Source organism: Pleurodeles waltl, chromosome 5 (genome assembly GCF_031143425.1).
Source record: "Pleurodeles waltl isolate 20211129_DDA chromosome 5, aPleWal1.hap1.20221129, whole genome shotgun sequence".
NCBI classification, from domain to species: domain Eukaryota; kingdom Metazoa; phylum Chordata; class Amphibia; order Caudata; family Salamandridae; genus Pleurodeles; species Pleurodeles waltl.
Genome location: NC_090444.1, coordinates 218,640,981 through 218,667,315, shown reverse-complemented (window position 1 = coordinate 218,667,315; position 26,335 = coordinate 218,640,981). Strand labels below are relative to the sequence as shown.

Here is a 26,335-nt window from a genome sequence, read left to right as displayed (position 1 = left end):
ATACATCAGACCTGGGGTCCAAGATTGAAGGAAGGCATCCGAAGCCACTGCTTGCGGATTAGGCCTCCAAGAATAAAAGATTTGAAGCCGAGAAGTTCAGTCTGGGCGCAAACAGGTCTATCTGAAAAGGTCCCCCAAAGAACAGTCAGTTGATGAAATACATGGTGAAAGACTCCAATCACTGGAATCCCTCCGAAAACGAGAGTTCCAATCTGGGATGACATTGTTCCGGCCCGGAATATACTCCACCGTCACAGACATCTGGTGTTGGAGACAATAGTGCCAAAATCCTTGGTGATTTCCACCAGGACACAGGACTTTGTCACCCCTCATTTCCAAGTGACCACATCTGCCCTAAGGACTAAATTAAAGCCTTTGTCCTTTTTCTGCTTCAGAACTATCATACTGACAAAACCCTGAGGATGTGGCGTAGTGAGAAAAATAGCATTTTTTGTGCGCGAAGACTGCAGCTCTTTGTCGGCGAAAAAGCTTTCTGTTCAGGAAAAATGGAAAGGGGGTTGAGGGAGCTCTGATGTGGGGTTGAATAAAACTCCAATCCGCCTCCCTGAATTGTTTGCAATACCTAGGGGTGTTGAGTAATCAGCTCCCACTGACGTTAAAACCCCTGAATCCTTCCCCCAACCAACGCTCCTGAATCTGGAATCATGCTTATCTGCATAAGAGGAATCGGCGGTTGAAGCACCTCCTCGATATCAACCTCTTTGGGCATGTCTGCACCCTCCTCTGTTGCGGGAAGGATAAAAGGAGGATGATCCTGAGGAGAAACCTCTGCCTCTTTGGTAGCCTCTGGAAGCCTGATTGTTGCCCCAGCCAGGCGATTGGCTTCGGAAGCATCCAGTCCCAGTAAAAAGGCCACTGTTAATAACCTTTTTAATAGTTGTTTAAGCCTTATCCAAGCTGTGAAAGTCGACAAGTATTTTCTTAAGTCTTTCACAAACTTGCCTCCAAACAAAAGATCGTCCAACAAAGTTCTTGCCTCTGTGGAGGCCATCTCCATCAACTTGGGGTCAATATGCATTAAAAACTAATTTTTCTGTTCGATGGACATAGCACACAGTTTGCATTTCCCAAAATACAAATGGCTCGCTGAGCCCACACCAATACCTCTCCTGTGCGTTCTCCTCCTTGGATTGAACTGCCAACTTGGGACACGAGTCCAGTGCAGGTGACAGACTTAGCTTGGAAATGAGGTGTATGCTAGAAAGTCTGTTATCTCAGTGTATATAAGTGGAATGTTGAAGTAACCTAAAATAAACACAGCGGGCGGAAGCGTTGCCGAAAGCACTACCTGCCTGCAATCTGCAGTAATCAATATTGATACACTATAAAGTCATGTAGCATGAAGGAAAAAACACTTAAAACGACTACTAAAGCAGCAAAGAAAGAGGAAGGACTTTTGCATGATAGATATTTTTAGGGATACTGTAGCTAGGGGTCAGAAGGGACAAAGGATCATGGGATATGTAGTTTAAAGTTTGTTGTTTGATTGGCTGCTGTTAAAAGGCAAGTAAAGAGAAGCATAATCCGAAACCTCCAGTCCTGACAGAGAATCCACATTCGAAGCCGAGCAAAAGAAAGTACTTGAAAGCAGGAGGCCTCTGAAACCACCACTCGGTAGTATATCCTTTGATGAGCAGATGGAGACTGGGTTTAACCAGTCAATTGTATAAATAACAGTATAAGTGGAACTCTTGAAGCCAAGATGGGTTAGAGTTCAGACTCAGCGATAGATAACTGGAGGACCGGAGGCTGGATCTTGACATGAGATCAGCAAATACTTACCAATAGGAAGTAGTTGCAAAGCTGCCTTTTTATCCTCTGCAAGCCAGAACAAAAATTCTTCAGCATTTTCTTGACATGACACTTCAAGAGCTTCCTTAATTTTAAATTCTGCAAACTGCCAGTACGGATGCTGCATTGACCAAGTGAAAGAAAAATAGAGCAATTCTGATACGATGCAAACTCTCAGGCTTTGGCCTTTCTATGTAAAGCAAAAAGGCAAGAGAAGCCTTATTGTATCCCTTCAAAAAGAGACACCAAAACTATAAAACGTTAGCAACGATTTGTCATGACCACAAATAAGATCACTTTGGAAGCCTTACAGGTCATTTGATTTGAGGTAAAGGCTTCAGATTGAGGCATGCCCCATACAGCAATGGAATGGCCCTTCGCAGTATTAGTCTACTACCCAAAGGTACGCATGCATGCAGAATCACTCTAACAAGACTCTGCTAGAATGGAGGTTGTAGAAAAAAAGATGGCTCAACCAAAAGACAATACTAGTTTGGTTTCAGTTAAAATACATGGTGTAAAAGCAATGAGGTTTAACTACTGGGCGGAACAGGAAAGGCGGGGCACTAGTGTGGGAAAATGATTGAATAAGGACGATGACAAAACTGCAGTGGAATGTGCACATGCAAGATAGTTTTGGAACTTAAAATGTGGTTTCTGTTCTTGGCTAGTGAAGGACAGGTTTCCAAACATGTTCAGTAGGAAAAGATGCAGGAGGATAAAGTAGGGCATTTTAAGACATGTCCATGAACGGAAAATATGTTTTTTGTAGCCCAAAGGTATAGATTTGTGCCAGTGTTCTGGCTGTGAGTTAATTTTATTTAGCACTAAAAAAAAAACATACATTGATACTATTGGTGCTTGAAAATGGCAAGCTTTCCTATATACATTTGCTCCCAAAAGATGTGTGAAGAATGAACACAGATACCAGCTTAGACTCTGAAGGTCAAAGGAGGCCTTTGTTCTTTATTGTGATGTTCTACGGTAGTTCAGGAATACACACAATACAAGTTACAGTATAAACAGCAGTTTCGATCCCAGGATACATCATGGTAATCTCATTACATTCTGTGTGTGCTGTAAACTTGACTGAAAACAATATTGGGCATATTTGAATTTAATGTTTCCGCGTTCAGATGCCAGGCTGAACAGCCACCGATGGAATTAAAACATGATTCAAGCTACAGAAAATAATGAGCTTTCACACCAATTGTACATTAATTCAATAAAGTGCACTTGAATGTAGAAGCTCACATTAGAGAACAAACTATGAAAGCATACCTTGAGGGGGAAAATGAAACAACTTTTAATACAAGTAAACACATTTAAGAGCACATTCAAGGCTAATGCTCAGGTAACAAATGTTTGTACTTGATTAGAGGATTAAACATTTAAATTTAGATACTCTCCCAATTCTGTATAGAAAAAGGATGCACAAAAACCCTCCCCTTTCCATCAATTCTCTACAAAAAAGGAATGTAAATGATGCCCACGCCCCTCCACCAACGAAACCTCGAAAGATCCCTTTGTCGGAAGATAACTGTCTAATGACTGAATTGAACACATTTTTTCGAATTCCCAACAAGGTAGCACATCATTCATTTCAGGCTACAAGACGTAATACTCATGTTGTGGCAATAAATGGTCTGACTTTTAGGAAAAACCATAGACAGGCGGGTAGTAGGCGTCAATAGCCTTACGTATATGTACTGCTCCTAGAAAAGGGACGACATTTCAAACATTAAAATAATGAAGAAAAAAAAAAAAAAAAAACACTAGCAAAACAAAATAACTCATTAAATAAGTTAACAAAACAATAGATAACTGAGAAGCATTTGCTTTAGGAACATCTTTTTCAAGGGGGCGGTGGATAACCCTCATGAATCTAACTTACCAGACAACTAGTATCAAGCATTTGACCAGAAGCCATGCCAACAGCCAAGGCATCATTAATAGATTTTTAATGCCAATACTGTTATCTGCAAGACTCATTAAAATGATGAACCTTACAACGGGTCAACTGGATCAAAGAAAGAATTGTGTTGTTCTCTTCCCTGTAAACCAGAAGGGAGTTACGAGTGAACCTTCCACTCCAGAGATGGGCACTTGCAGGTCTGCAAGTTTTTTTCTTCCAAGTGCTACAATAGTAGGTACCCTAGACTGAGATTTAGCTAAGCATTAGAAAATGCTTTACACTGTATTACTATGTGTTTTACTATAAATTATACTGTGCAAAAATGACAGTAGAAAAGCATCAGAATATGCCTTTCAGATAATTTTAAAAATCTAGAGTGGAAACGGTGTATTATACAAAATGTTCAACTATCTGCTGGTTTTGTGTGCAGAGTACTACAGAAGTAGTACAGCTTAAACTGTAAAAAATAAAAGCCAAAAGGCTTCAGATTTCCATTTCAAAATGGACATGCAGCAGTGCCACAATTATGCAACATTTACGTTGATAAATTAAAGCAATTTCCAAAAAAACTCAGTAAAGGATATGTAGACTACCCACACAGAAATATGCTGAGAAATATAAAGCGCAGGCAGGTCTCACCTTGGAAGGAGGAAAAAGGAAAAAAAGCGTAAGAAATTCCAGCTACACAAATTACATTCAGATTTATTTAACCACGTAAATCAATGCTATGCCATATAAACCTTTGAAATGTTTGTCATCACTTGGTTGGCCATTTCCCCAGCTGTTTCAGAAGCTGAAATAGCAGCAAGCCCGGGCTACAGCACAGCTGCACCTATAATACCAACAAAATATGCATGACATTACAAAGTTAGAACCACTACCAAGAGAATTCTACCTGCATTTAGAATTGGCAAAGTGACACGAAAAGTAAATTTACATTCTATGGAAAGAATGTACTTTTCAAAACAAACCTCACAAATGTTTCATTTATAAACAAGATTCAAATTGCTTTTCCTCGCTATTGATTATGACAACTGCAGTTTCGTGTTCTCCAGTATTAGTCCTTCCTCTGAAACTTTTTGGAGATTCGTTAATGCTCTCAGAGTCAGCAGGAGCAGATAAGCCAGTCTTTTTCACTTTCTTTCCTGCACAGCACTGCTTTAACGCACACTGAGTTCTACAGGGGAGTTCACATGAAGAAATTCCTAATTCCGAACCCACACTTGAAAATTCTGGCTGAATGGTAGTAGCATGGATGCCTTCATTGTGAAAGAAGTCTTTTATGCGCTTTGCAACGTCCATGTAAGAGGGAGGATCATGGCATTTAATGTGAGCAGTTGCAATTATCCTGCTGCCAGCAAGCTGCCAAACATGCAGCTCATGAACAGCTTCAACTCCTTCAATGTCACCTAGTTTCCGACTTAAAGAATGAATATCAATTTGCTTTGGAACAGTTTGTAAAAGAATGAGGGCAGACTCCTTCAGTAACGGAAATGTTGTATACAGGAGTATACAAACCATTATCAAGCACAAGGATGGATCTAAATACAAAACCCAACAGGGGCCAGCCTCGCGATAGGCATGATTTGATTCGTTGGATGGCAGACCCACAGCAGTATGATTTACATACGGATGTACATGATCCTTGTAGTGATCATTCACACAGGGGTTGGTGCATGGCAAATCAGGGGGGCACTGCTTCCAAACAAAGTAAAAAATGGTGGCATTGACAACAACAATAACCGATCCTAGTGCATCACCAAGGACATGTAGAAAAACTCCACGCATATTAAGTTGTGAGCTGGTATCGTCCAGTTCCACAGAGTTATCTTCGTGAACAATGTTTCCATTTAGTTTAAGATCCACACAGTTCTTTGGGTCACCTGCAAAGAAAAGGTGAAATATTTTAACATCCACTGTTTGGGCTTTAAAGATGAAGACTGAAGTATATGCAGTTCATAAAATACATATATGTACTCGAAGCACCCCTGAAACAGTTCATTAAATATTCATATAGCCCCTAGTTTAAAGGTGTTAAATTGGGTTCTGCAGTGTGCTTTCCAGTGTCTTACACTCAACGCGTTTATCCAGATAACAAAACTGATGGGTTGAAGATTAGGCAAAAAAGGAGAAACATTCCCATGCACAAAGTTCTTGCCAGATGCACAGAAGGCCATCTAAGAAAAGGGAAGCCTTAGTTTCAAATACTTATGAGTCAACAGGAGGAAAGCAATATTTGAATTTGCATCCTACTAAAAAGGGTCTCATAGAAATAATAATTAATTTGTTGAAGAAAACTTGCATAAATAACGGATATACTTTGCATCTTAGCTTTTTCATATTCTAATGTTGTCTAGAAGATCTCACCTAACTAAAGAAGTTCAAGCAAAGACTCTGTGGATCACAGGTCAGTGACTACTTGGTGCAAACATATTAAAGTTCGCAGGGGACAATGTTGAATAACGGAAGGACAGTCAATGATCTATCATTTCCATTATGCCAATGGGGAAGACAGGATGACTTGCCACTTTTTTTTCTTGTAAACTCTTGTGCGTTTGTGGAACAACAGCTAAACCCACAAAGCGGTCAATACGAGAGAGGTGTGCTCTGAAATGACACCTCAAGTCAATGGATTCCTAAATGTCATAAGGAAAATAGAGAATTTGAATCTTCAAGAATGCTATTGGATGGTATAATCTTAGTTACATCTTACTGCATTCTCTTTGTGGGTCACCACTTGCCAAGACAAGTTTATGAGAATTCTCTTAAGGCTAGTCCAACAGCAACCAAGTAAACCCACTACAAAAGATAAGGTAGAATGATGGCTGTCTAAAAAGATCTACCTTAGAGTGCAACGACATCAGACTTGATTTAGTGGCATTTGGTGACGTTCAACATGTGCTTCAAATAAGGTGCACAAACGCCCACACTGATAAAACTGTTAATTATAAGGCCTTCATTCAAACTACCCATCCCTTTTGAGGCACTCCAAGAAGAACACCACATGCGCAGAATACAGTGCACAGACCACTGGCAACCAGTTCATTTGGAGGCTTGTTTATATAGTGGATTTTTCTTGAATTATGATTCTATCATTATGGCTGACCTCCCTAGGGACGGGGGCATGCTTTATGAATTCAATGACGATGCCAGTAATGGTGAATTCATATTACAGATAAATGCAACTTTATTACGTTGTGGGACTTTCTTTGACAGATACAAACGGCATCGTTGGACAAGTACAACCAAAACCATGGGATTTTATAAAAGCCACTAACAGTCACCTCAGAGAAGTGAAAGAAAACTAAAATGTCTTCAAGGAGGTGTGCCAAGGTAGTGTCCAGTCTACTAACAAAAGAACCCACCTACGTTGTCCCCCATTATGGTTTCATTGAGGACCGTAGAAACTCCCACTTATTAGACACATTCAGGAAAAGATTAATGACTGAGAATATAAGGATGGATTCCTCTACAACAGTGTGGAGATATTGGAGGAAAACAGGCCATTTTATTGCTAGATTGCATGTTCAATATAATAAGTTGCCTAAAGAAGTCTTAGAATGTTACTCTTGGAGCTCCAGGGAAGGAGAAGTATAAAGTTATTTGTTTTTTCCTCTTGAAACCCGATAAACCTGTTAATAGAAGTCTTGTTTAAGAATTTCAGCCTTACAAACAGAATAAATATGATAAAAATAAAAAGTACTTGTGTCTACAGACATGACAGTCGTTTGGTTCAAAGTTGTAATATATTGAATGTACGAGCTTTGCTGTACCCGAGAATAGAATGCATGTTTGAAGACAAATGTTTGCAACAGCTCCAGCCCAAACAAATTTTGCAACCAACTCTAAAGATAACCATGGGTAATATCAATCTATGGGTGGAATGAAAAAGAAGATGCGTGCTACTGACTAATTGAGACCATGGATCTTTTGTGGTCTAATGTCCTCCCATTGAACATTCTTATACTAACATATCAGAAAATGTGACACATACACCCGATACTATCCAAGTACACCACACAACAGCCCATTACACGTGCATAGAAGTATATTGACCAATAAAACAAAAATACACAACACACAAAAAACTGCCAGCAGAATATACTGGCCAAAACACATACCCGAGAACAGCCACAGGCTAGCATGTGGCTCACAACAGCACTGTGAATACATAGACCTCAAACTGAATACTACAGGTGTATCCACCACATCACATGTGTAACATACAGCTGGTTATCACAATACCCACAACACCATTTACCTCATGATACGTGACAGACGAATGTTTCAGCCAGAACTAACACACATTGGACAGTAATCAAATAGTCTATATAGTTGACCAGCATGTTCCCAAATCTGCAAGCTATCAAACTTCCACGCACATTTACTTTCCACGGGAAATACTACACTGACTAGAGAAAAAGCCAGCACAGCAAAGACGTATGGACCTTCGGAGTAAAATCCGATATATGCAGCTCCAGTAATATGGTAGAGCGACCAACCAGGACCAAAACAACTTTCTTTTTTCCATCTGGTTGTCGATAATGACATCTGAGAGGTGACATGGGTTTTGTAATGCACAATAAAAATGTTATATTATTAAATTATTTTTAAAAAATGTTATGAAAACTACATCTGCATAGAACCAAAAAAATATTTTCAGTGCGAGAAAACATACTATTCCCTTTATAGGACCTAAGTATCTGGAAGTCTTTCAGTTCATGAAAGCCTGAAGGAACACTAAACGTTCGTGAAGCTACAAAAAAAATATTAATTTCTCTAAACAGCACATGGAGTTACACACACTGTTCTGTGTAACCCTTGGAGCAGTGTAATTTGCAGGCTACTAAAGTAAAATAAAACACAAGAAGTGATACGGAAATTTTAGCTGTATGACAATCGTGAGCATGACGTGTGATCAAATGACCAACAAGTCACAAACTATATTCTTTAACACAAAAATATGAGTTGACTGGTGCAACTTTCTCTCAACAGAAATCGTAACAAACACTTCTGTTTTCTAAATCCTCTGCCACAAACGGAGTGATATTAAAGAGAAAACGAGAACCGAACAGGAAAGGCAAGGCATCATGGATAGACCGGTGCGGATGAAATGCGAGAACACCCGACCAAGAACGTCTTCTCCCCTCCACACCGAACGAGCCCCCTTTCCCAGACACCGCGGATTTTCCCCATTTCAAGGTACACACAAAAGTGTCTCCGCAATGTAGTAGAAGGGTTGCTCTCACGTGATTCCAGCCTCTTCTTTTGGGCATCATATTGACAGATGCCCTCTGGCGAAGGCTGGAAATTAAACTGTCCATTATATGAGAGCTAACAAATAGTGTAAGGGTGACTTATGGTAAGTAATATTGACCTGCCTCAATCGGGGATACCTTAAACGTATACGAGTCCCAATTTCCCAATCATCTACATACTCTTGTATTTACTGGTGATTACGCACAACCCCACCCCTTTGAGCTCACACGTATGCCCGGTATTCGTGAACCAAGATTTAGTGGCCACACTGTGCACGTCTTATGACTGCAACACAGGTGACGATGTAATATTCCTGTCAGTTCTAACCACCTTAAGTGTCACTCATGCCCCTTTGCCGTCGTGCACCGCGGGTGCATCATCTATTCTATACAGTACTGATCAGGAGATGTGTCATCTTCAGGATTCAAACCATATTACCCTGACTCCGTTTCCAACTCGTCGTACCTGATGCCCTACCCACCCTACGAGTTGTCCCTCTCGTGTCATACACACCGTTGGTTCCGGCACAATTCTGGGCGCTGCTGACCCCGTTGGAGCCACTGTTCCCCACCAGGGTGTTGGTCTCCTCCCGGTCGATGGCCTCCCCGTCGCCGGCGCTCCTCTCCCGCTTCTGGGGGCTCTTCTTGGGGGCGTGAGAGTGCCCGTGGCCCCCTCCACCGCCGTGCGAGTGGCCGTGGCCGGCTCCCCCGCGGAACATACACAGCCCCACCAGGTTGACGAGCAGTCCGCCGGCGCCCACCCAGATCACCACCAGCGGCTGCTCGATCTCGTGAGCCTCGCTGAAGCGCTCGATGGCCTCCAGCACGATGGTGAAGCAGAGGGCCGTCAGGAAGACGGCGTTGACCAGCGCGCCCATCACCTCTGCGCGGATCCAGCCGAACGTGTTCTTGTCTGTGGCCTGGGTGCGTCCGGCGAAGCGCACGGCGATGAGGGCCACCACCAGTGCGATGACATCGGACAGCATGTGGAACGAGTCCGAGAGCATGGCCAGCGAGGAGGTCAGGCGGCTCACCACCACCTCCACAATGAAGAAGATGAAGGTCAGCGTCAACATGCACAGGAGCGGCACCATGTGCGGGCTGCACGCCATTCTGCCGCGGCAGTACGGGGGGCCCTGAGGGGTAAGGGAACTGCGCGGCTCCGTCTAGAGTCCTTATTTATACCGGCCGCCGCTCCGCACCCCGGGTCTGTGCCATGACCGACGGGGCGCGCGTCTTCCGGCCGCGGCGGCCGAGCGCTAGTGAAGCTACCAACGGCCGGCGTATGACGTCACGAAGGGCTTCTTGGCGTCACAAAGCTGTAGGTTTCTGTCGTTCACTACACCGGCTCTGTAACTACGACAGGAGTGTTCGCGCCCCGACAGTCCCGTAGTCGTACACAGTTCTTGCGGCTTCGCAGCAGTTGGCCCTCCTCAGCAATGGCACTCGGTTGCTGCAACCGGCACTCATGAAGTAGGGAAAAAAATAACTTTGCACCCGAGACCGGAATTTTTTCCACACGGAACCAGGCAGCCGCCTGGGTCCGCCCACTAAAAACTAAATCCATTGGTGCCTTTTCGTTTTCTCGTCTTGCCATTGGTGGAAGTTCATAACCAATAGCAGGGATAGCGTTGCGCCGGCACCCTCGCGACCGTGACGTTGAACGATTCCGATTGGTCTCAAGTCGGAAGCCGCACGTATTTGATTGGGTCTTGTCTTCCGCATGCATTTCCGGTATAGTGGGACGTGCGCATCAGCTGTGAGTCGCCGGTAGGCACGATGCTCCTCATTGGTTGGTCGTAGTGTCGTTCAAATAGAAGGTTCTGTTGCCCTTCTCCCTCCCTACCCCTACGGGCTCCGGGCTTTTTGCTTTAGGTACGCTCCTTATGCAACTAGTGCAAAGCTTGGAATTGTGCAGGTTTTCCACACCACCCGCAAGAGCCGCTGTGAACAATAGCCCGCAGCGGAGTGACTCAGCATCTGGTAGATGAGTAAAGGAAGAAACGCCTAGCTGATGGAAATTGCCTCCTGCTGTAATGGGCAGTGCTCTAGTCTACACTAACACAGGCCGGATAGTGTCACGAACAGCATTTTCCTCAACATCTCCGTCTTCAATCAGCGTCGTTTTGTGTCTACTCAGAATACTATAAATACATAAAATGCAATATTAGGCTAACCAGTTTATACATGGAATCTTCATATAAAAGGCAGACATTACACATCATTCTTTGTCAAGGAAAGTAACAAAAGACAATGAACAGAAAACACGTTAATATTTCTGAACAACCTCCCACGAAGGTATCTTTGTCCTGGGTGAGTAGTTAACTCATTCGGCAGCATATCTTGATTCATTATTTTCATTGATTGGTTCAGGGAAATTGGCAACACCGTTGCCAGGAAGAGCAGAACTGTCAGATTTCAGAGTTACCAAACTTTCTCTTTTGGTAGTGATATAAAGAATAGACTGAGACAGTGCTTTAAATGGGCACGCACTGTCCGATACTAAGAACTTGCACTTCTTTAAATGAGAGGAAAAGTACATGCACTTCTCAGCACTGGTACAATACTTTTAATTGGTGAGTACCGGCACTTCTCAGAATCAAGTAGGTGTCCTGGAGAGTGAATACCTGCCCTTCCGAATCTCCATTCAAAGCTCTGGACTGAGATGTGTGGGGATGTTAACACTCCAACTGGAGTACTCTTCACCAATGCCCTGCGTAAAGGAAGCAACGTTTAGCTGATGGGAGTTGACTTCTGCAACAATGGGCAGTGCTAAACTCTACACACCACAAACACAGGCTCGATACTGTGGGAGTCCTGGGAGTGGTAACAAGAATGGACTGATGTGGGGATGTTCACACTCTAACTGGAGTTCTCTTCACCAAGGGCACTTGTCACACGTCCTCAACAATGAGTTTAGACTTCACAGCTTTGTGGATTTTATCAAAATTTCTGTTGGATCTATTTTGGTAATGTTTGCACATTATCAGTATGTCGTAAGAAAAAGTACGTCATCTTGGAAACACTGGACATGTGCTTCCATATCCTTAAACATGCGATACCTTATTCTTTGGAACACAGAAGCTGCGGAAGTAATTCCAAGCAGCATTCTTCTGTATTGATAAAAGCCGAACGGTGTGATGAAAGCAGTGAGTGGTCTTGAACCTTCTGCTAAATTCAGTTTGATGGTACACACTATGTAGGTCTCTGCAGTGTTTCTGGAATGTGTTCTTTCACAAGAGACTTCACGCTCTTTCCACTTTTCATTCATGCTTGCACCCTCTTATAGTTCACATTGCACACTTTTGCTGAGCTGTTTGATTGTGGTTACTCCCGGCTCATTCACCACACGTTGTGATCGGGTAAGACTTGACTTTGAGATCTTTACATGCTCTCTTCTCCTCCCTTCAAACATTTGTTCTGCGCTTGAGTTTGACTCTGAAAACTAGTGGTTATTGTCGCCATTCTCATGGCTCTTCCCATCAGCACTTCATGTGGAGGGAGTCCGGTCTTTTGATTCTGAGTGCTTTGAAGGCTTCCCAGAACAAGGGTAAGAGCATCAGGCCTTTTTAAAGAGATAGAAGCAAACACCATTGCCATCTTGGATTTCGGAGTTCCATTAATCTGCTCCACTATTCCTTAGGCTTCCATTTGATCGATTTTCAGGGCTACACACATAATCTCATTACTAAAATATGTGCCACTATTTGACTCCAGAGAAACCAGAAGGCCAAATCTGGGAATCAATTCCCTCAATAATAATTTGGCATCATTTAGGCTATCACACCTCGTGGTCTGGTATGCTTCATCCCAGCTGGAGAAGAGAGGCAATATCACTAGAATGTAACAAAGCATATTGCATATGGGCATCTCAATAAAGTCCAATGTCATATTATTAAAGGGACCATCAGACTTTCCTTTGTGACTCATGGGCACCACTGTTCTTTTGCCCACATTTATCTGCTAGCAAGTGAACCACTTTTAACACACATTTTGGCAGTACCACAGAAATGGGGATTATAGCAATAATTTCTAAAGTTGTGACTCATTGCATCTCTTCCTATGCGTATATAACCCTGGCAGTGTCTGGCCATTGGAGAAAGCATAACATACAGTAAAACAGGTCCTCTATCCCTTGAAACACAAATCTCACGGATTCTTTACATATGCAGACCTCACTCACTTTTCCATTTCTGCTTCAAACGCTTCATTCTGAAACTCTCTTAATTCTTCTCAACTGTTTACCATATTTAGTAACATGTCTGAAACAGGGTCAATGTCACATCCACATTGTTCATCTTGATTAAATGCACAGGAATGAAGAGCGCAACCTCCCTCTGACAGAACAATACTTTTGTAGAAGTTACCTTGTTTCCGTTCTCTGCAAGGTGATTCAAAAAAACAATTGTGTCTTGCCTATAGGCCTCTTGTGATGTAAACAGTACTTGTAAGTTGTCGATGTTCTGCACTACAACTGAGCTGCAAGGAGAGTGAAGGGTCTCCAGATTTTTCTTCAATATCTGATTAAAGATCAATGGGGCTCTCTGTATACCCCCATAGGATCGACAAGACAAGAATTTTCTTAAAAAATCAAAAGGAGAAAATAAACTGGCTACCCTCATGTAAGGGAATAGAAAAGAATACCTGATCCAAATCAATTAGTGAGAACATTGGACTGGACATGGAATTTGGAAGAGTAACACAGCAGGATTTGGTACCACAGAACAACATGGAACTACAGTTTGATTCACCTTTCTGAGCTGTCCTCCATTACGTATTCAGTTTCTGCAAACTCATCACTGGTGAGTTGTTGGGACTTTCTAGTTCTTGCTCAAAGATGCCGTGATCTAATAAAGATTCAATGGCAGGTGTAATTCCTGCCACCACTTCAAATGTGAGGTTATATTGAGATGTTCTGGGATACTCTGCATTAAGTCTCACAGTGATTCTTACTGGTTCAACATTCTTAATTCAGCGTCCCTGCCTGTAAAGCCTCAGGCTTCATCTTTCCCCATATATTTTGAGTCAAGAGGTAATTCTTCCTTGGTTAGGAGTGGAAAAAACCCAACTGCTGCTTCTCGTAAATTCAACTTAAAGTCTACATCTTCATTGTGTGTCTGAATTTCTACACCGGCTGGTGAGCAATAGATCATAAAATTCATTTTGCAGAGTACATCTATACCCCACAGATTAAGGGAACGTGGGTTAAATATTTCAAATTGATGGCAATTTTCATCAGAATCTATCTTTAAAAGGGACCTGAGCTGATATGGGGTTGGCACTCACTCTACTGGAGAATCCTACAATGTGGGTTTGTTTTTCCTCAGAGGTGGTGGTTAGGGGCCTCTGCTGTTCTCACAGTAAAGCGGGAAGCTCCAGTAACAATTAGAAATGATACAGAGTAGAAATTCACCCCTCAAACCACATATGGCCCACTCTGGTCTACCTCTAGAACTGCGCCAAGCACGCAATCCTCCACTTCTCTCAGGCTTCATCATTGTGATTGATCAGGGCCAACTCCAATGGGACTGTAAAAAAATGGGAACTTCTGGAGATTGTCAGCAACTATTAAAGGATTCTGCTGAATCCTGCAATTTGGGTTTAAACTGTACAACCTGTTTACCATATGTTGTTGCATCATTAGGGCTTGGAGCATATTAGCATTATATGACATTTGAATATGAATATTCTGCATAGGCATCACATTCATATTTGACATTTGAACATCATTTTGCACTCAACTTGAGTTCAATCTACATTCTCTCTTCCAGTTGCCCATCGTGTTACAAATATGACAAGCATTTCTCGTTTTCAATTTGACATATTTGTAACAAGGTGTCAATCCCTACACCGTACATTTGATTCTGCAGCCATCCTCTTGTAGTCCAAAATTCCATGCCTGAACCAGTTGACTACCACCTTGAAAACCAGCTCCCTGCCAGAATGCCAGGAACAGAATTGAACACTAGATCTGCCACAGAAAAAGCGTTCTGACAAAATGTTTGCAACTACATAGTCTGTGCCAACATAAATACCTCTTGTAGGAAGTTGGCTCTGTATATACTATCTCAAAGTGAGAGATAGTTTGCACAGAGTCCAAGGGTTCCCATTAGATGTTGATAGTGTCAAAATTAGATAATTCGAATGCTCTATTTTGTGGTAGTGTGGTCGAGCAGTAGGCTTATCAGAGGGTTGTGTTAAGCATTTGTTGTACACACAAAGGCAATAAACACACACTCAAAGACTTAACTCCAGGCCAATAGTTTTTATATAGAAACATATATTTTCTTAATTTATTTTAGAACCACAAGATTTGAAGTAAATACATAAAATGCAAGGTACTCCACACAGGTAAGTGAGGAACTTTGAATAAGAGCAGTAACATACACAGTTTTAGTTAAAATGGCAACAAGCTATTTTAAAAGTGGACAAAGTGCAAAAATCAACAGTTCCCGGGGGAGGTAAGTATTGGTTAGTTTCTCAGGTAAGTAAAGCACTTACAAGTTCAGTTTCCTGGGCATAGGCAGCCCACCGTTGGGGGTTCAAGGCAACCCCAAAGTCACTGCACCAGCAACACAGGTGCAGAGGTCAAAGGAGGGCCCAAAACACATAGGGGCCTATGGAGAACAGGGGTGCTCCGGTTCCAGTCTGCCAACAGGTAAGTACCTGCGTCTTCGGGGGGCAGATCAGATGGGTTTTGTAGAGCACTGGGGGGGGACACAAGTAGCCACACAAAACACACCCTCAGCGGCACAGGGGCGGCCGGGTGCAGTGTACAAAGCAGGCTTCGGGTTTTCAATAGGAATCAATGGAGCGACCTGGGGATCACTCTAGTGGTGCAGGCAGGGCACAGGGGGGCTTCTCGGGCCGGTCACCGACTGGGCTAGGCAGAGGGTCGTCTGGTGGTCACTCCTGCACTGGAGTTCAGTTCCTTTCGGTCCTGGGGGCTGCGGGTGTAGTGCTTGGTCCAGGCATCGGGTTCTTTGTTTCAGGCAGTCGCAGTCAGGAGGAGCCTCTGGATCCTCTCTGTAGGCTTCACTGTGGGGGCTTAGGGGGGTCATCTTAGGTTACTCACGTGGTCACAGTCACCGGGGAGTCCTCTCTGCAGTGTTGGTTCTCTGGAGCAGAGTGTGAAGTCTCACGCTTCTAAGATGCCCTCTGGGTGCATTTTACAATAAGTTCCACACTGGCATCAGTGTGCATTTATTTTGCTGAGAAGTTTGATATCAAACTTCCCAGATTTCAGTGTAGCCATTATGGAACTGTGGAGTTTGTGTTTGACAAACCACCAGACCATATACTCTTTATGGCTACCCTGCATTTACAATGTCTAAGGTTTTGGTTAGACACTGTAGGGGGCATAGTGCTCATGCACTTATGCCCTCACCTGTGGTATAGTGCACCCTGCCTTAGGGCTGTAAGGCCTGTTAGAGGGGTGACTTACCTATGCCACAGGCAGTGTGAGGTGGGCATGGCACTCTGAGGGGGTGCCATGTCGACTTAGTCATTTTCTCCCCGCCAGCACACGCAAGCTGTGAGGCAGTGTGCATGTGCTGAGTGAGGGGTCCCCAGGGTGGCATAAGACATGCTGCAGCCCTTAGAGACCTTCCCTGGCATCAGGGCCCTTGGTACCAGGGGTACCACCTACAAGGGGCTTATCTGGGTGCCAGGGGTGTGCCAATTCTGGGATCCAAGGTATAGTTTAGGGAAGGAACACTGGTGCTGGGGCCTGGTTAGCAGGGTCCCAGCACACTTTCAGTCATAACTGGCATCAACAAAAGGCAAAAAGTCAGGGGGTAACCATGCCAAGGAGTCATTTCCTTACACCTCTTTAATCGTCTTATGCTTCCAAATTATTACTGTAATAGTTCTCATTCCTAATGGTCTCGTTCAAGGGCTTCAACTGCCAGCAAATTACATTCTGCTGCATATAAAAGCTATTTTCTGGAATGAAACTACAAACGTAACCCATTAAAATTTACCCTTTGTGTATTTTGAACACGACTATGCAGTCTGAAAACTTGCAACAACCTCACGTAAGTGTGTAGAGACTTTTTGGACTTTTCAGTACTTCAAGTTATTTTGAGCCAATCCACCTCTTTTTGCAGGACCTTCATTTTCAAATGAGCAGTTACCTGGTTATACGTTTCTATGACAGTAGGCAAAGGCACATGTGTCTGTGCTTCTCTCTGCAAGTGAGCTCAGCGTCCACATCCCAAAAGATGTGGTGCCCAGTGTGGGGGATGACGTGGATAAGTGGCTAGCAGCCTATGAAGTGGCTCTAAGAGTACACAGTGTCCCAGTGGAATCCCGTCAGGGAGGGACACCCTCCTTACATTAGATGTAAGGGACCAGACCAACTACTCTGTTATGAAAGCCATCTTAATGAAGAAGTTTGGTCTGATACCTTAGAGATACTGACAAAAGTTCAGGGCCAGCCGCAAACTCAACGCACAAACCTGGGTGGATTTTCTACATTATGCTGGTAAGGCACTGCAGGGATGGGTGAAGGGCAGCAATGTGAATGATTTTGATGGGCGTTACAGCTTGTTTTTGCAGGAGCACATGTTTGATAGTTGTTTTACAGATCTTTGCTAACACCTGGTGTGGTGGGTAGCTAGCTAACTGCTCCCAGGAAGCCTGCTGAGGAGGCAGAGACCCGGGTTAGCACCAGATTGTCCACAAAGGTATCTGGGGGACCAGAGGAGAAAGGGGGGTAAAATAAGGAGTTCTCCAAAGGCCTCCAAAACCATCTACAAGGGAAAGTGTCTAGTTCACATTCCCAAACTGGTCATTAGAAAACAAACTACCCTCGCAAAGGTCAGCAGCTCAAGTGCTATAAGTGTGGCAAGTATAGAAACTATAAGGGGGGGTGGTGCCAAGTGTCCAAAAAGAGCATACCTTCCCTTCCCACTGAAGGTAAGAATCCAGGGGTGGCAATTATAGTGGTGGGGGAGGAGTCTGTCCCAGTTAATGGGGGAGGGGGAAGTTTAGTGGGCTTACCCTTGTGTCCCTGGGTGACCAAGGAGTTGGTTCCTATGACACTTGTGCCACCAATGAATGGGCAAGGCTCTGAGGGATACAGGTATCTGTATGACTATGATAAGGAGTCCACTGGTGTCCCCAGAGCAGGTAATTCCCAATACATTCCAGATAGTTGTGGTGGCTGACAACAGAAAGGTTCACTATCCAGTAGCCCTGGTTCCATTTGAGTGTGGGGGGGAGATCAGGTCATCTGAGATTTGCTGTAAGCCCTGCCATGACTGCTTGTTGGGTAATGACCTAGAGTCATCTGCCTAGAAGGAGGTAGAGTTCAAGGCTCACATGGAGATGTTGGGGTTACCTGGATGGATCTGTGCCACCACAAGATCCATGGCTGCCCAAGAGGGGAGTCAAGAATGGCTGGAACAATGGCCCAACCAGCTACTAAAAAAGGGGGATAACAGGGGGCATGGCACACCAGCCCTTGACTGTACCCCCAGTGAGATGGATGGAGTGCCCCCTGAGGCCTACCCAGAGTCCACTGAGTAGGGCACCGCTTCCCTCGGTGACCTACCTGCCCCTGCAGACTGGCAAGTGAAAGGAGGTCCGCCAAGGAGGAGTTCTGTAGGGCACAGAGGGAGTGTGCAACCCTTAAAGGCCTGAGGCGACAGGCCAAAGCCCAAGCAACAGGTGTTGTCTCTGGAGGCTATCACATTTACTGGGAAGATGACCTCCTTTATAGTGAGACTAAGGCTCTTGGGCGTGGGACAATAAGGGCCCTGGTGGTTCCCCAATGCTACAGGGCCTTCCTGCTTGGACTGGCTCTTGAGATACCCCTGGCAAGACACTTGGGCCAAGACAAGACCTTTACAAGGCTTGTTCCCCACTTTTATTGGCCAAAGATGAGGACCTCCTCAGACACGTTCTGTAGAACCAGTGTGACATACCAGATCAGTGGGAAAACACGACAGAAGCTGAAAGCTTCCCTAGAACCACTACCTGTCATTAGCACCCCCTTTGAACGGTTGGACATCGACATCGTTGGGCCTATGGATCCCCAGACTGCTTCTAGTCACAGGTTTATCCTGGTTCTGGTGGATCATGCTACACATTACCCAGAGGCCGTAGCTCTGAGGACCACCACTGCACCTGTAGTGGCAAGAGCCTGTATGAGGATTTTCACCCTGGTGGGTTTCCCCAATGAAATGGTCTCTGACAGGGGCACCAACTTCATGTCTGCTTATATGCAGTCCATGTGGAAGGAGTGTGGAGTAACTTACAACTTCTCCACCCCCAAACCAATACGCTTGTTGAATGGTTCAACAAGACCCTGAAAGGCATGATCAGGGGTCTGCCTGAGAAGAAAGTGGGATATCCTCCTGCCCTGTTTGTTGTTTGCCTACAAGGAGGTACCCAGAAGGGAGTGGGCTTCAGCCCATTCAAAGTTCTGTATGTACACTCTGTCAGGGGACCTCTTAGCTTGGTTAAGGAGGGTTGGGAGCAGGCTCACATGAAAGTCCCCCAGGATTTAGTAAACTACATGCCAGCCATCCTTAGCCAAATGGCTAAGTTGTGAAAGCAAGCTTCTGACAACTTAGGAGCCAGACAGACTTCCATGAAGGAGTGGTACAACCAAAACTCTACCACTGTGGAATTCCAGCCTGGGCAAAAAGTGTGGGTGCTGGAACCTGTGGAGCCTGGGGCCCTCCAGGATCGCTGGTCCCACCCCTATGAGGTGATTGAGAAAAAGGGGAAGGTCACTTATGTGGTGGACTTTAGGACACCTAGGCAACCCCTCACAGTGCTGAATATCAGTCGCCTCAAACTCCACTTTGAGAGGTCACCATATGCTGATGACGGATGGGGCTGATGCGGAGAGTGAACCTCTCCCTGACCTCTTAGCCTCTAACGAGGGGCTGTGGAAGGGGTGATCCTTTTGCCCACCTTGAGTCCTGCATAACAGAGGGACTGCCACCAAGTATTGGAACAGTTCTCCTCTCTTTTCTCTCTTGCTCCTGGGATTACCCACCTGTGCACCTATGATGTAGACACAGGAGACAACCTCCCTGTCAAGCAAAAGTCTTACAGGTTGTCAGATAAGGTGGGAGCAAGCATCAAAAGCGAAGTCGCTAGGATGCTGCATTTGAGGGTGATAGAACCCTCCAGTAGCCCCTGGTCCAGTTCTGTGGTTCTGGTACCAAAGGCTGACCCACTTGGCACTACACCTGAGTTAAGGTTCTGTGTGGATGAGCTGATTGATCAGTTAGGGCTTGCCAGGTACTTGAGTACCTTTGATCTCACCTCTGGGTACTGGCAGATCGCCTTAACAGATGGCTACCAATTCAGAGTGATGCCCTTTGGTCTAAGAAACGCTCGTGTCACCTTCCAGAGGCTGGTAAACCAGGTACTCGCCAGTTTGGAGGCCTTCTCTGCTGCCTTCCTTGATGACATAGCTGTCTTCAGTAGCAGCTGGGAAGACCACCTCTACCACCTCAGGGAAGAATTTCAGGCCCTGCAACAGACAGGACTGACTATCAAGGTCAGTAAGTGTCAGATAGAGCAGGGGTCAGTGATGTACCCTCTAATTGTTTTCCACTGTGTGCAGCAGTGTGAGGTCTCTGTGTGCTGCAGCCAAGAATACGTGCGCCAAGAAACTGGCCATTCACGCGAACGCAGCGCGTAACTTCCAAGATCTTTGGCATTAGCATCTCCATACCACTATAGCAAAAAAGAGATATTTGTATAAACATTACACCATGCAATAGGGCATTAAGGCAGTTTTGCGACCTGGTTGCACACCCCAAGGACATGACCTGTTAAGTGCCACCTACACCCCAGTTAGAGAAAACAGAAATCAGGAGGTTGAACCATTATGAAACTTTAATGAATACTCTCAGAGTGCTGGAGAGGGCCCTGCACATCAAATAATAGCCAGTTGCATAATTAGTTAACATTTACAATTTGATGAACACACTGCTGATAAATGCCACAATGCCCCTGCCATGATACAGGCTGAGAAATGTTCCTACCCCACCCACACATGGACTGTAAGAGGAGCTGCATCATAGTTTAGACAAGTCAGGTGCCAACATTAGATGTGTCTTTGTACATTCTAAGTCCCAAAATAAAACTGTGATTGTGTTGTTACTGTATGGAAATCAAAGCTTGTCCATTCCTTCAATTCATCTTCTGAGACCGCTTCACATTCAGTGACCAAAGCAATTTCATCCAGCTTGGAGTTCCTTAACGGAGAGCGGGACAACACAATGTAGACAGTCCTCAGTAATGTTTCCATTTCCCTGATCATCAGCACTTTTTTCCAGGCATCATCAACTCCCAAATCTTCTCTGTGCGCAACGCAGTGCTGCTCAACTAGATGGGGAATGGATTGTTTGAGGCAGGTAGCAACACCATTGTTCTTTCCCAGCATCACTGATGCACCATCTGATGTGAACATGACCATTTTCATAAGATCCAGCTTATTGGCAGTGTAGAAGTCTTTTACAGCTACAGTGATAGCCTCTGCATTGCATGCACTCAGAGTTACAATTCCCCCAAACACTGTTTTGTGCTCTGTTGATGTTACAGATTGGAACTTGAAGTAGAGGATGAGCATTTTTGTAACTGAAATATCTGTGCTCTCATCAAATATCAATGTGTCATACCGAGCACTGCGAAGTTCTGCCATGAAGTCAGAGCGTATCACGCTGTTGGTGGCCTCCACAAACTCAAAGGCATAGTTCTTGCTCCTCCAGCTGTCTGGTATCTTCACATACAATGCGACGTGGTCATGGATGTCTTGAACAGATAACACTGACGTGTTCATTTTGACTGCTAGCAACACATTGTTGATGAGAATCTTTATTTCCTCAGGCAGGGATCTTTGCCGTTCAACCACTTGTAGTCTGTTTGCTCTGTCACTGGCGGTTTCCGTTAGCATGGTGCCCACTCCAAAATCCAGCCTGGCAGCAGCACTTTTATTTCTCAGTGTCACCAAAGCAGATTCATGAACTTTGCTACATAGATGGCGTTTCAAGAAGTCCAGCTTCCAGCCATCACTCCATTTCTTCCCAGTAGAAAAGTCCCCTGCAATCTTTGCTTCTGCACATACTTTGTAAATCAGGCCTACTTCTGGATTGTATAGAAATAGCTCTCCCAGTTGTACGCAAACCTTGCTCCGGGACTTCTGTGTCTCAGTCTCCACAATTTCTTTCAGACATTCTTCTTTGAACACAGCACAGCATTGCTTCCTTTCTGGTGAAGCACTGCTCTCTGCAGAAGTCACAGCTTTGCGCTTGAACATTTTGGTGGCAATCAGTCTGAGCCTACTGTGCCACAAAGCCTGCAAAAAAAGAGGAACATTATTTAAAGTGAGGAACATTATTTAAGGTTGTTTTTTATGCTATTGAATGCAATCTTCCAGACAAGACTGAGCGATCTCTTGGAAAATGTAGCGACAAGCAAGTAATTACCTGGGCCTTTCTGTTTGATCTCACACCTACCTGTATATGTAACACTGTCTAAGATCTCTGCAGTAGAAGAAAAAAAATGGTTGCAGATCATGCTTGTGTTCCAGTATTTCAGATGGACTACTAGGAAAAACGACTAAATAATTACTTGGTCTTTCTGCTTGTAGTCATGTCTGCCTTTTCCAACCAATGTTAGCACTGTCTAAGAAACCTGCAAAAGAAAAAAAAGGGTTGAAGAATGTTGTAATTTTATAATGTACTAGGTGCATCACAAGTGAAATCTACCAAATGATTACCTTGTTTTTCTGCTTCCACTCACATGAGCCTTTTTGTAATATATGAGTAGTGCTGTTGGCGATGCCTTCAACAGAAGAAAAGGTGGGTAAGGTGGTTAAAGTAGGTTGTCATATTCCACTGTACTAGGTGCAACACAATGAAAATCTATAACTTGCTCAGTCCGACAAACCTGTAATAGAAGCAAAGGTGTGGATCATGAACGTGATTTATGTAGAGACCCTTAATCCCACCTGGAACATCTATAGAATTACCAGGTCTTCCGTGGTACTCACGCCTGCCCGTTCAGATCCAAATGTTGACCGGCTGTAATTGGAAAGAAGATATTTAGCATAGGTTATAGGAGTTACAAAATCATTATGCATGACAGTTCCAGAGCAATTGAGTAGTTACCTGGGCTTTCAGTTTAGATGAACTCTGGTTCCATATTATCATCCGTTTGGAAACCTACATCACGCGTAAGACATTCGATGATGCAGCCTTTACAGGCCTCAAGTTATCTGCTCGGCCACTCGCTAAGACTAATCGGATTTATAAGGGTGAGCCATTTTTAGGCCTACTGGCTCTTTCTGGCAAGCTGACAAAAAAAAGTGTTCTGTTCATTCAGATAGTGAATGAGCAATGAAGGCGCCTTAAAGTCTTGTTGTCTTGTCACATTTGCTGTGGGTTCAACGACAGAAGTCCAGTGCCAGCTTATGTCCTCTTACAATTTGCTGCTTATTTTATCCTGGAGATTAATGGTTACTTTTCTGCTCTGACTGCAAAGTTAGAGGATTTAATAAAGTGTGCTGTGGAGTTTAGTTTGTGACGAATTAGCGTGAAAAGAATCACACTAATTCGGCGCAAACAGAGTCCTGCCTTTTACTTTTTTAATTTACAGGCCCTGGGCACATGTAGTGCACTTCACTAGGGACTTATAGGTAAATAAAATATGCCAATTGGGAATGAACCAAAGATACCCTGATTAAGGCAGAGAGCATCTGAACATTACCACTGGTACTGTTCATAGAGTACTAACACCAGCAAAAACAGTGTAAAAAAGTGGAGGGAGGCAGGCAAAACTTGTGGGATGACCATCCTAAGGCTGTCAGGTCTAACATGTGTCTTTCCCCCTCCCCCAGCTGAAAGTGGGGAGAACTACCAAGCCCTCTGGGAGCTCTCATCACTAAGGCGGAAGAATCTGGTCGATTAGGTTGGTTAATTTGATCATTACTTTTCCATTGTTTAAGTGTTATGGTAAGAGTGAGGCATTTAGTGGGGGAGAAGCAATTGTACTCCCACCAGGAATTATAAACATGGTGGTGAAAGTTATGTATTTTGTACAGTTGTTAGCCATGCGCCTATGTTAGGTGCATAGAAAATTAGATCTGTAACCACGATTGGGGTCGCTGGATGCACCAAGAGGACGTTAGATCTGGACTTCTTGTCGCCTAATTTTGACATTATGAAGCTAGGATAAATTGTTGCTTAGGCGAATGCGCCATGTTTGGAGAGCCAGTTTTAAAATGTGTCACATGAAAGCATAGTGAATGAGCACTGATGGACCTGTTTGCCTGACAGGTTGTCATAGATGAAAGTCAGTAATGATCTGCTTATAGATGAATTCACGGTGAACTTTTCATAACAGAAAAAAAAACATTTTTTTTGTGGTGTGTCGAGAGAGTGCTTACCTAGATGACACTGAGGCAGATTACCATTAACACCAATAGGTTTGATGCAAATCATGATCTACTAAGATAGCAGGATTTTCCAACCAAAAAAGCTAAGTTTTTTTTTGAAGTAGGAGCAAACAAGGGGAAGTCTGTGCAGAAATATGAGCAGGTGAACTTTCTTTGTAGATATGGAGCTTCATTGTGTTTTTCCCTTGGCACAACACAGCATGTGGATGCTGCACTGCATGGCATGAAACATTAGCAAGCCTTGGCCTGAGTGTTTAATGCTGTGTTCCTGCAAATGTTAATATTATTACATTTAGGGCTGTTTGTCAAGTTCAAATACAGAAACCCACTTGTTTTTAGACTGACCAACAAATATGTAAATAATCTTTAAAAAAATCATTACATTTAAATATTGCCAATACTTACTTATTGAATCCATCCCCAAAGCCAGGCTGAATGTTTTCATCCACTGCACCAAGGAGCTAATGCTCCCTTTTATTGAACATGCTGTTTGAACATATGATAAACATAATTATGGGTACTTTACAGCTTTCTGTGTGGGTGTTATGATGTTGTAGTGGCCTTTGTTACCTAATGACATTGCATTTTGCAGCAACGCGCTGTTTCTATTTTTTAAACGCAGCGCTGATGTCCTCTCTCCCACATGATGCAGGCAGCGATATGACGCTGCAAAAACATGCGCGTTTGGCAAAGGGGCCTGTGCGGTGGTGAAAGGAAGGGTGCACGCGCGCACCTTACAGGGAACATTGAATTTGTAATAATAATTTGGGGAGACGTTGTAATATTGTTGTAAAATACAGATGGTACATGAAACCCGACGTACATGAAAGCAAATGAATTCAAACATTTTTTCCCGTAAGGAGGCAGGCCTGAATAAAAAAGTTCATAGAATCTGGGGACCATTCTATGGGTAAATCTGATGAGTCAAGAATAGAGGCTGGGCTGAAGATGGCAGAAAATGCACACCTTAGCACCTCTTCCACTGGAGCGCAAAGTAAAGATTATTTTAAATGCTTGCCTTTTTTAATACAAAATATTAATTATATAATTAATGATTTTACCAAGTCCGGGCTGCTACAGAGATAAACTTTATTTTAAGCACAAGGCACCGATAATATACTTATTTTTTCCAATACTTGCAAATAAAAACACATTTGTAATAAAAAGAAATCTGTCTTGAGAGGAAGAAACCTGTAGAAACACCTCATTTTTCATTTAATTGTATTTACCCCAATTGCAAGTGTTTACATTGCCACCCTGTACAGGTCAATGAGGCTACGGAAAAATCAACTTCAGTGCATTGTTTTTGTTAAAACACATCTTTTTACTTTAAATAGAAAACAGTAGTCCATACATTGCAATAAAAAACTATTTAATAAAATTAGATGAAAATATGTGCCCTGTAATTCATTGCTTTTTTCTCTCAATAAGTGGCGATAACACTTAAAATCTAATGCAGGAACGTGAAAAAGTTTACCAATGTAGAGATCTGCTTTGGTGAGAACCAATGAAGTGTTTCATTCATAACACTTATGGAGCAGTCTTCACATCCATGAGTTATGTGTGCTTTGGTGGGAAGTGTGATTTCAAAAATATGCTTACAGGTGACTGAGAGAAATGGGACCTACTGCGTAATGGCTTCTCGCACTCAGCAGTGGTAATAAAAAAGATTTTTCAGTTGCCACCAATGTACTTCCTCTGTTGTATACAAGACTAATTGCTGGACCTATGTTCGCTTCTGCTCTAGGTTAGGTACATCCTTGTTAACCATCTGTCAATTGCTTTGTATCCACAAATATATGCAAATTAAAAAGATCAACCATATCTGATACAAAATGGTGAAAACACACTCTTGGAATTCGAGCAAGTTGGCAGTTTATTAAACATCAACAGTAATCCCTTTAGGAAACGCAAGATGGTGCACAG

The 26,335-nt window shown here is 43.6% G+C and overlaps 1 protein-coding gene across 1 annotated transcript; it reads right to left on the bottom strand.

The window, feature by feature from the left end:
• Positions 1-2,744: 2,744 nt before the first annotated feature.
• SLC30A1 (solute carrier family 30 member 1) lies at positions 2,745-10,533 on the bottom strand. Its single transcript, XM_069233934.1, has 2 exons — positions 9,500-10,533; positions 2,745-5,610 (listed from the first exon to the last, which is right to left on the bottom strand). Exons 1-2 carry the CDS (start codon positions 10,095-10,097, stop codon positions 4,715-4,717), a joined length of 1,494 nt encoding a protein of 497 aa, XP_069090035.1. The 5' UTR covers positions 10,098-10,533; the 3' UTR covers positions 2,745-4,714.
• Positions 10,534-26,335: the final 15,802 nt, after the last annotated feature.